The sequence below is a fragment of the Eufriesea mexicana genome, unplaced genomic scaffold, assembly GCF_001483705.2.
Source record: "Eufriesea mexicana isolate 0111107269 unplaced genomic scaffold, ASM148370v2 scaffold5212, whole genome shotgun sequence".
NCBI lineage: Eukaryota > Metazoa > Arthropoda > Insecta > Hymenoptera > Apidae > Eufriesea > Eufriesea mexicana.
The window spans coordinates 31,787-42,175 of record NW_016913161.1 but is presented as its reverse complement, the minus strand read 5'-3'; the positions used below and the strand labels follow the sequence as shown (position 1 = coordinate 42,175).

The 10,389-nt window shown below is 30.7% G+C and overlaps 3 protein-coding genes across 3 annotated transcripts in view; 1 reads left to right on the top strand and 2 right to left on the bottom strand.

The window, feature by feature from the left end:
• VGAT (vesicular GABA transporter) overlaps positions 1 to 3,210 on the bottom strand; it is a 3,595-nt gene extending 385 nt beyond the window's left edge. Inside the window, exons 1-4 of the mRNA XM_017906273.1 lie at positions 3,162 to 3,210; positions 1,761 to 2,061; positions 1,170 to 1,302; positions 6 to 859 (exon numbers count right to left, since the gene is read on the bottom strand). Coding sequence (XP_017761762.1) covers positions 6 to 859; positions 1,170 to 1,302; positions 1,761 to 2,044 — 1,271 coding nt within the window. The 5' untranslated portion in view covers positions 2,045 to 2,061; positions 3,162 to 3,210. The remainder of the gene's footprint in view (positions 1 to 5; positions 860 to 1,169; positions 1,303 to 1,760; positions 2,062 to 3,161) is intronic.
• Positions 3,211 to 6,118: 2,908 nt separating this feature from the next.
• Usp20-33 (Ubiquitin specific protease 20/33) lies at positions 6,119 to 9,282 on the bottom strand. Its single transcript, XM_017906263.1, has 4 exons — positions 8,707 to 9,282; positions 6,837 to 8,591; positions 6,505 to 6,776; positions 6,119 to 6,420 (listed from the first exon to the last, which is right to left on the bottom strand). The coding sequence occupies exons 1-4, from the start codon at positions 9,123 to 9,125 to the stop codon at positions 6,119 to 6,121; spliced, it is 2,748 nt and encodes a 915-aa protein (XP_017761752.1). The 5' UTR covers positions 9,126 to 9,282.
• Positions 9,283 to 9,731: 449 nt separating this feature from the next.
• eIF2alpha (eukaryotic translation initiation factor 2 subunit alpha) overlaps positions 9,732 to 10,389 on the top strand; it is a 1,903-nt gene continuing 1,245 nt past the window's right edge. The window contains exons 1-3 of the mRNA XM_017906267.1: positions 9,732 to 9,797; positions 10,028 to 10,273; positions 10,363 to 10,385. Coding sequence (XP_017761756.1) covers positions 10,036 to 10,273; positions 10,363 to 10,385 — 261 coding nt within the window. The 5' untranslated portion in view covers positions 9,732 to 9,797; positions 10,028 to 10,035. The remainder of the gene's footprint in view (positions 9,798 to 10,027; positions 10,274 to 10,362; positions 10,386 to 10,389) is intronic.

Genomic DNA, 10,389 nt, shown 5'->3' with positions numbered 1-10,389 from the left:
AGAGCGTTTTCGGTTTGCCCCTAAAAAATGATCTCTCGAGGAGCTCACAGGCTGCATAATACGGCAAAGGATATGAGAGTACAGCTTTTATAACCAAGCAAAGATTCACCAGGCCCTTAAAACCAGGCGAATGGAGATTATTCGTGATTATTTGCTGCGTGTCGTTCTGGAATGTTAGGAAACAGATCCAACCGAAGAGCGATTTGAACGCAGCAGCCGCGATGTGACTCCAGTTCAACATCCAATCAAACTTTGACCGATCGATCAAATTACCTTCCAATGTGGGTAAAAATATCTGTGAGGTATAACTAAATACAATCACACCGAGGGAGATCGGGAAGTTTTTTAGATCGATAGTCCATTTCATCTTCGACCAACCCCAGTCACCAATCTCCAAAAGACAGTAACCAACAGTGATGGCATTTATGAACAAGTGGGACATAGTGCACCAAAAACTGAGCACCGAGACATGCTGCAGGGATTTGAGAAAACTAAGGGGCAGTAAAAATATTCCGATGAGCATCATCCAACTCCTTGTATCGATCGCGCCTTCAGGGAATGTTCCCATCATTAGGTCACCACAGACGACTACGTATAAAATACACGTCATAAGTAACTCGATGATCTGAGCGATATTCACCACTCTGACACCCCACGTAGGTCCAAAGCATTCTTTAGCAATTGCTACGTATGAGTCTCGCACACGTACACGTTGGCCAGTTGTCGTATCCAATTCGTATAAACATTCAACCAGTATCTTGCCAGTGTAACAACAGATATGAGCTACACCGATCATCGCAACAATGGCCCAGTAACCACCTCGATATACGGCGAATGGTAACGATACGATAAACATACCCTGGAAATAAAATAAAGAAATCGATAATTATAAGTGATAATTTAAGTGGATACAAATATTTTTGACAGATTAAATGGTATCATTTATAAGTTAAATTTAAGGATATAATTCTTTATAAAAATTGTTGCAATATCCATGTCTACATACATGCACTTGAATATGTTTAATAATTTTTTAATTATTTTTTTCAAGTTCGTTCTTCTAGAATCACCCATTTAAACAATTTAAATATTCTAGAGAAAATTATAAGAATCCTTTTTCTTTCTCTAAAGAAGGCGAACAATTTATTAGGATTATAAAATGAAAGTACCTGTATAGCATTTGTGACATTCCATGCGGCTTGCCATTCATTAATTTTGACACCCGAACCACCAAATTCACCACCACCTTCATCGTATTCGCTAAATTCGCTGCTACTAGCACTTCCTGTTCTGATTTTGTCTCTGTAATATTACATTAATAAGTGATTAATAATATGAAATTAATATCGGGTTAATAAAATATGATATTTACAATTAATCTTTACTTAAATGATTCTTTTTTTTTTAATTACCATAATATAAATACTATTTTATTTATTTTTTTTTTTTAATTCAAACGTTTTATATGGAAAAATCTAAATTTCATTGTAACCACAATATCTAAATTTCGAGTATTTTAAAATGTTGAATTAAGTACGTCTTAATATAATCGAATACGTAATTGTACCCAATCAAATATTAAAATAAAACAAAAATTAGCACGATCTATATCGCGACTTGAAATAAATTTCCATAATATAGAATTTTTTTTACACGAATCTCTTTTTACTCCAATGACGGAAGATAATTGTACAATAACCTTAATTCTTTTTGTATCTATTGTTTCACATATATACACGTGTAAGTAAGTGTTCATTTACCCATTTCGTTGATAGCTGAAAGAATCCTCGGCGATGGTTACGTTATTCTGATCCGGATATGCTTGATCCCCGTTCATAGTTATCATTTCCGTATTGTCATGGCCCTCGTCAAACGATTTGAATTGAGCATGTCCACTTTGCCCTGGAGCCTGTTGACCTACACCATTGCCACGAATAAAATCATTACAAGGACTATTTTCTGGCCATTTAGCTTTCAGTGTTTCCCAAGCAACGTTGAATGTTGCTCCCAGGGATGGTATGTAGAATCCACGAAAATCAGGCATTGTCTAATTCGTTGCTTCTGGAATCGAGTAAGTTGATTTTGCAATCCTCGTTGAAAATTTTACATTCAGAATTATGCATATTTCTCGAGCACATTATTATAAAATTTATCATTTAAAAATTCTTATGAAAGATATACTCGATAACTGCTATCTTATATCTAAAAATATGTGAAGAAGATATAAATTATTCTTAAATATTTTTAGAAATTTATGGAGTTTTTTCGCTAAAAATGTGTGAAGAAAGTTCAAATTACTTCGAAAATTCGGATTAATATACTAATAAAATAGAAAATAGAAATTTCTTGAAGAAACTAAAATATTTTGTTTAAATATATATCGTCCTTCTTAACAGCTAATGTAATTAAGAGGACAATTATCGGTACAAATGCACTTATTGACTATCAACTGTTGCAGTATAGATAATAAGTGAATAACAATATCCAATACAAATCGGTAATCGTAGTCATTGTTAAATATACTTACAAAACCATTTATATTTCTCTTGTATTAAACAAAAAAAAGATGACATACCAATAGAGAAAAATATATTAAAAAAATACAATTCAATGACAACCAGTTGAATATTTTGGAATAAAATTTACAATATACACACCTACATCTTACAATAAATGATAAAATATGAAACAATAATAAGCGATAAATTTTACAAAGTTAGGCTATAGTGGCTCGAAAGTAAAGATATTTGCATTATTCGTTAATATATTCTCCAAAAATTTTCTTAAAGTATGTATACTCCTCTCTAAACATCCATAATGGTTTCAAAATCAACCCTTCCATCTTAATAAAAATGATCAATGTAACAGGAGCAACATATCTTATACAGGTCATTTTAGTTGGTCGAATGTATAGTCTAACGTAATACTATTCAGAGTGTAACTTGAAATAATTCTTCGTAAACATTTCTTCGTAATCAAATCTTGCGATTCAAACAACGCGATAGATCGGGTTTCATAAACGTCTTATCGATTTAATCGTATTCCGTGAACGATCGCTTCAAAACTTTCCAATGGTATACGTGTCTAGTGTATCCCTTATGGATGTTCGTCCCTGATACTCTCGAATATCGACCTAAGTCTCGATTTCTTGCTCCACTTACCGAATAACGAATAAAATTCGCCACGCAATTTTTCAGGAAACTTTAACGGCGTTCGAACAATGCGATGTCAGACGTAACTTCCTCCAGCGCGAAGATTCGTTCCGTTTTATTTTTCCAGTAATCTCTTTGCCAGGCAGAGCAAAAGGCTTGAACTAAAAAAAGGATCCAACAGCAGGTCCGAAGAACGGAAATATTTGAAAATAAAGGGTCGAAACCGTCTAACTACGTGGGCTACGACACCGCATGGTCGTCTACGGTCTACCGCGATTGTCGAGTCCCTAATCGCGACATAGACTACGGGGTTGGCGTGTCAGGGGTTGGGAGATCAGAAGAATATAGCCAGAATCTCTCGAACGCGCAAGCCTCGATCGATGTGGTCCATGAGACATCTCTCAGCACGTCAGTAGTGTAGTTAAAAGTCACGTCTCCCCACGTGAAGCGTGTTGGGAAGGATAGGGTTGTTAAAAGTGTAACTAAAATGTCTGATGGAATCTGCTGTGTATATGCCCGAAAGCTTGAATCAATTGTATATTTCACGAGGTATCTAACGTCTCTTCACTAACGTTAGAAGTTACCGACACGTGGAAAAATTAATTTCCTGATTGGTATTTAGGAAGAGCATTTGATAAGACGAGACTGATATCGAAACATGCAAGAGGATATTAGGAATTTTTTAAATAATTGAAACTGATAAAATATAAATATGCAATACAATTGAATGTGTTTTGTTTAACCATTTTTTTGTAAAGATAATGCTAAATATCAAAAATAAAATTCGAATTTCAGGACGAGGGTTTTCCATTTTGTTTATAATAATTTCTTGTTAATTTCTTGTCATTTTGTAATCTATATTTTACAATATAAATAAACTTACATTCAGTCAATTGTTTTTATTTTTATTTTATATATACGCTTACCTAAATTTCTAAATCATTCTTTGAAGATATTTAAAAAACATTAATTGACCGTAGATACATTACAAAAATACAGGATAATTTTCGTCGGTAGAACAATAATTATTCAAAAAAGAAGATGCAAAGTAGTAGAAAAAAGTAACGAATAACGTTTAGTATGTCTTCATTTTGTTAGTTCTTTTTAAGCAAAATGTTCGATTTATAAAATTCATGAACATTCTCATTTTTTTCTTACGACCTTAAAATCTAGAATTTCTTACAATCTTTATAAATATAGAAAAAAGATTTGAAGTAAATATTATTACATTTTTTTTTACAATGTAAATAAGTAGACCACTTTGTTTATTTTTTAATATAAATGATTATATTTATGTCAGAATAATATGTGATATTTAATGTTTATAATTTTTATGAGAATATCTATAAGAAATAACCGAAGTATCTTACTAACACCGAAATGATATTCGATAAAAATTGTATTTATAACTGTATCAACAAATCAACAATAGAATTTATCTTGCATTCCAAGATAATTGATAATAAAATTTAAGCCATGGCACATTAGGTTATTATAAATTAATATAAACTACTTATCACTAAAAATTAGATATAATAAATCAAAAATGTTTAGATTATATTACGAATGGAATTACGATAGTACGGTTAATAAATAATTATTTATATTATAATATAACATCGCTGAAAATCGCTAGAGGCAAAAATTTTATTTTATTGAAATTAATTTCTCAACAATATGAATAACTAGAAAATCTAATGCAATTTGATATGGAATAACTCACATATGTAAAGTAATACATGAAGAAAGAATTTACATTCATATACTGTGACAATTTGAATATTTGAAATTAAGAGAAACTTCATTATATTGTTTATAAATGTATACGATGTTATTTTATTATTTATTATGATACAATATTAAAGGTATTAATAAAGGTATTAATAGCTTTTAATAAATAAAGAAACCAACTGTTTATTATTTGTCTTAGGTATGTTACTTTTCACAATGATAATTAATAATTGATATTAACTTTACAATCATTTGTGTCCCTGCGTTTTATAATTCAAATTATAGTAACATCCAAACAAGCGTTTCACGCACACAATATGAATACTTCATTATAATATATTGTATACAAAATAAACACTAATTATTGGATTTAATAATTCTGGTAACAATACAAGGCCGTGAGATCATAACAAAAAATGCTTTAAACTTCTACTTTAGAGATGTACATACAAATGAATTTGTAACTTAATTATAGCAGAAGTGATCATAGTAGAAACTGAAAATTTCCTACTAGTTTCCTATAGTACGGAGCTTGATTGTGTTACTATCATTCTGTAAAGTTCTGTTGTAGTTTTAAATTATGTTTGGCATATCTTACCAACATTAACTAAAAATTTCTGTTAAATTAAGTTGATTTATTTTTCAGTCTTCACATTTTTTTTTTAAATGAATGCGTATAAACCAGGGAATATGTAACTTTTGATATTTTGTATATGCAGGAATGACACATAGATATTATAGTAAATGTACAAAGAGGAAAAGTGTTAAATTTAACACCAAAATCGGAGGACTAATAATGTCACCAGCTTAGGCTAAGAGTACAGCTAAATATTTGTCTTTAAATAATACAGTCATAGATACCAAATTTTGTACTAACTAATTGCCCACCAAATACACTTAATACCCACAAATTTACATTAAATTGCACATAGTGACAAACAAAAAACACACAAGCAAATGCCATGAAATACAGAGACATTTCTTCAAATTTTTAGATAATGTTCCACAATGTTCAAATATTGTACAAGTGGTACAAGTAGTACAAGTAGTACTGTGCAAGTAGTTTTATCAAAAAAGATACTTTTGTTTTAAAAATCTAATAATCTGTAACACAACTAGGACATGACAGTTAGAAATTGATTCTTTTACATAAAGATATCAATTATAACTTTAGTATCCATATGGAAGTGTTAATTTCTATATATATATAGTAATAGGATGTTGAAGTAATTAATTTACTCACTGACATCCCTTTGTGTTTGATGTGAATCACTATCAGAAGTTAAACTTTCAATAGCGCTATCGGGTTGTGAAATTGTCTCAGAACTCCTAGTTATATAGAGTTTATTAGATTTAACTTCTGTACGACTGGATTTAAAATTCTGATCTGTATTCGAATTTGAAGTGGAATGTAATGATACATTAAACTGAGCAGAAACAGGTCTTTGACATGAATGTAACATTAATTCTGGTCCTCCACCATATGTAGTTAAAAAAAATTGCCAAAGTTCTTCTGGTATTTGTCCATAATCTGAACCTATATATAATTTTGATATTAAAATAAAATATAAACATATATAAACTTATTATAAAGTAAAAAACAATTTAATTTGATACCTACCAACTTTAAGGATATTCTGACCATTTTTATTTATTATAATAGAATTATTATCAATTGGTCCGGGTGGTTGAGTCTCTTTACCCCTTACAAAACTTTGCCATTGACGTAACCAAGCCATGGCCAATCCATATATAGCAGTAGGATTGTCAGTGTTATGGTTTAATTGTTGAAATATTTCCATTTCATATTGTCTTCTTTTCTGCAACGATTCATACTTTTCTTCACAAATTGGACATTCATATAAATGTGTACATGCTGGACCTCCTCCAAATCTGAAACAATATTTCATTTAATACCTTAAATAAATAAAATATATATTATATAACACTTACGTATTATATAAATACTCCCAAACTGCTTGTGGAATGGGCATACTAAGTTTATCTACAAATTGTGCTCTAACAGGATTGACACCACCATGTGGACAGAGGAAATCAGAATTATCTATAGGTCCTGGTTCCGAAAATGTATTGAAACGATTTATCCATTGTCGAGATACAAAAAAGTTCAAATCAGATAATTCTCTAGATGAAATTTCCATCAATTCCATAGTTTTATCATGTAATTGCAACATTTCTGGTGACCACTTTTTATAAAATAACACATAAGCCTCACAATGCTTTACAGTTTCCGGTGAGACTTCTGTGACACACTGATCATCAAATTCAAACCATTTATTAACAATAGGATTTAATGCATAACAAGTATAATGACCACCACCAGCTGTTCCATGATGACATATAACTGATATTAAATCATACATGGTTACTTTAGATACACATTCTTTATGCAAATATGGTCGCATATCTAACCCTCCTAATGGAAATGAAACATAATTTGCTATTTTTGAACTAAACATTAATTCATGACGAAATCTTTTTAAATGGACACATAATATTTCAGGTAGCTCCAAAACTTTTGAAAATTTAATTCCATTACGTAGTTTGTTACACTTTTCACAACTGTACATATTATCTCCTTTAAGTTCATCTGCACTAAAAAATGCAGAAAGACAATCATGGAGACTAACAACTGGACCCCAAAACCAAGAGCGCATCCATTGCAAGAACCATGAAAGCCAACCAGATTGATTAGTTACATACACAACATCTGAACAAGGCCCTGCTTTTTGTGGAGTTAGCGGTCCTTGATGCAACATATCGATATGATCTCTACTTGGAATGGGTAATGACAAGTCTTGAAAAGTTTCTACTCTTGTCGAAATCCTGTCACAAGTAAGACATTGTACGCTACTTAGAAGTTTTCCATCGAATATATCACTGATGATACTTCGTGTTTTCATTTGCTTTTTAGTTCTGCATTTCACAGGTGAATTTTGCGTTGATCTCTGTGGCTGAGAAAATGGTTGATCTATGGTTGACTTTTTGATACTTCTATTTGTAAATTTACTTCTTAGTTTTTCTGACTGAGATACCCGGGAATATCTTCTCTTTGTACCACGTTCACCTTCATCACTAAGAGAACTTTGTTCACTTACTCCAGAATCACAAGTTTCATACTCAGCATCTGATTGGCTAGAACCATTTCCATCAATTTCAGTTTCATCTTCATCTGAAGATGGTTCTCCTAATCCCTTTAATCTTAACAAATTATCACGATCATCTTCAATATGTTCTTTTAATTCTTCATGTAACTGATCCATAAAACATCTCAAAAATTCTTGAGTATCATGTTGATGATATCCTCTAAACATTGGATGAACTGTTCGAATACCAAATAATATTCCATGTGGTACAACATATCCTCTTGTTTTCCTATTCCACATGTCTCGAATAAGGTTTAAATAGCTTAAGCTCAAACCAGGCTTTCTATCTTTGGACATATAGCTAACCATATGACCACAATCCAAAAAGAATTGAGTCAAAGGAGGTACATTTGATAAAGCTTGAAGGGCTGCATTCATGTAACATGTATTACCAATGTTTTGAAGACCGACAAGACCTCTTGGCTTTCCGGAAAAATCTTTACTTTCATCAGAGTCTGTACTATCTGGTGAATCGCCTGATTTTTCATTAAATAATCCATCTTTCTCATAGTTTACTCTATTTAAAAACTCACCATAAAACCTATTATTTATAAAACAAAATGCTTTTATTTGCTATCAACTTATGTGTCAAAAATTTGTGATATTTATACTTTTATAGATATGTAAATAAAAATATCAATAAGAAGAATACTTACTTATCCAATAGAAGCCGATTGAGGTCGTCTGTTTTACAATCTATATTAATAGGTGCATCACCAGCAAATTTATTACTTTGTGCTTTTATATCCACATGAATAGGTGAAACTGGTGGTGATGGTACATGTCTGGTTATAACTTCTTTTTTACAGGAGTAACACCATATACGATTTGTAGAAAGATTCATATGAGCACAATGATTAGGAAATTTTTGGTTGTGTACAGTACTATGATCCAAATGCGTTTCTGGACATCCGACCCAACGACAATCAGGAAATAAGCATAGCCATAAGTTGGGTCCATCCGTATCACATTCACTACATTTTTTAAATCTCTCCTTTTGAGATACAACAATCTCAATAAACGCGAGATCACCACGATTAGCGATATGAGGACAATTCCTCGAAATCAAAGGCATTTGGATTTTTATGTTTGTCCTGTCGATTATTATTGATCGTAGGACGCGAAATCGCGCGTACACTTTAGTTTTTCACATGCGTTTAAAATTTGGCTTACACGCGACTTGAATAATGTTATCATTTTCTAACCTGATTGGGACATGTCGTTCTTGGTAATCGAACATTATCCACGAAAACGATTGTCATTGGAGATAGTTGTGTCAAGAAAATTAACTATTATAATCGGATAGCCAATGTAAGAGAAAGAATATAGGTTGGTGTACATGTTACAGTCGATAATCGAATTGAACTATTTAGAGTAATCTTGTATATTATTATTATTTTAAAAATCATATTAAAATTAAGTTAAAAAGTTGGCATTCATTGTGAATTCTTACTTTTAATATATATTTTTATTAAAAGAGTTTATAATGTGTATATAGTGATATAAATCATGATATTTATCTAAAGATATCATCGTGATAGATGTCGCGTTGTTAGACAATATGTTGTCAGTGAACAAACCTCAAGTTGGTCACCGCTATGTATTACTCTTAATAACCTGACTGAAAATTAAGTGAAGGGTGCACACTGATTATTAACATATATTAATAAATTCAATAACATTCTAAGTGTATTTTGATAGTATAAGAAAACGGTTCGTTAATTTTTCTGCAAATATATTCATATTGGTAATTATAAAATATACATTATCACATAATTTATAAATTTCTTGAAATTAACCTATACAATAACCTTTTGTTTTCTATGTACCAGATATATAGAAAACAGATATAAATTAATATTTTTGCATTTAAAAAAAATATTACTTTCATTTTTATTGATTAAAACAAATTATAATATTTAATGTTAATATTTTAAATGGAACAAAATCGGTTTAATTAAAGTTCTTATCTTACAGCGGTAAAAATGGTGTTGTCGTGTCGATTTTATAAAGAGAAATATCCAGAAGTGGAAGATGTAGTAATGGTAAATGTACGTAGCATAGCTGAAATGGGAGCTTATGTACATTTATTGGAATATAATAATATTGAGGGTATGATTCTTCTTTCTGAATTATCTAGAAGACGTATTAGATCTATTAATAAACTTATTAGAGTAGGAAAAACTGAACCAGTTGTTGTTATCAGAGTTGACAAAGAAAAAGGTAAAATATATAGTTTTATGCATAAAATATTTTTAAACCTATTTATATATATCATTTTACATAATAATTTATTGAATGGATTAATTTAGGTTACATTGATCTTAGTAAGCGTCGTG

What these genes read in the sequence shown, in the direction of transcription:
- Usp20-33 (XM_017906263.1), bottom strand. Translation starts at nt 9,125, where the DNA reads ATGCCTTTGATTTCGAGGAATTGTCCTCATATCGCTAATCGTGGTGAT. An exon ending in AATCGGCTTCTATTGGATAA is followed by an intron (nt 8,592 to 8,706) that starts GTAAGTATTCTT and finishes TATAAATAATAG; the next exon opens with GTTTTATGGTGAGTTTTTAA. An exon ending in TCAGAATATCCTTAAAGTTG is followed by an intron (nt 6,421 to 6,504) that starts GTAGGTATCAAA and finishes AATTATATATAG; the next exon opens with GTTCAGATTATGGACAAATA.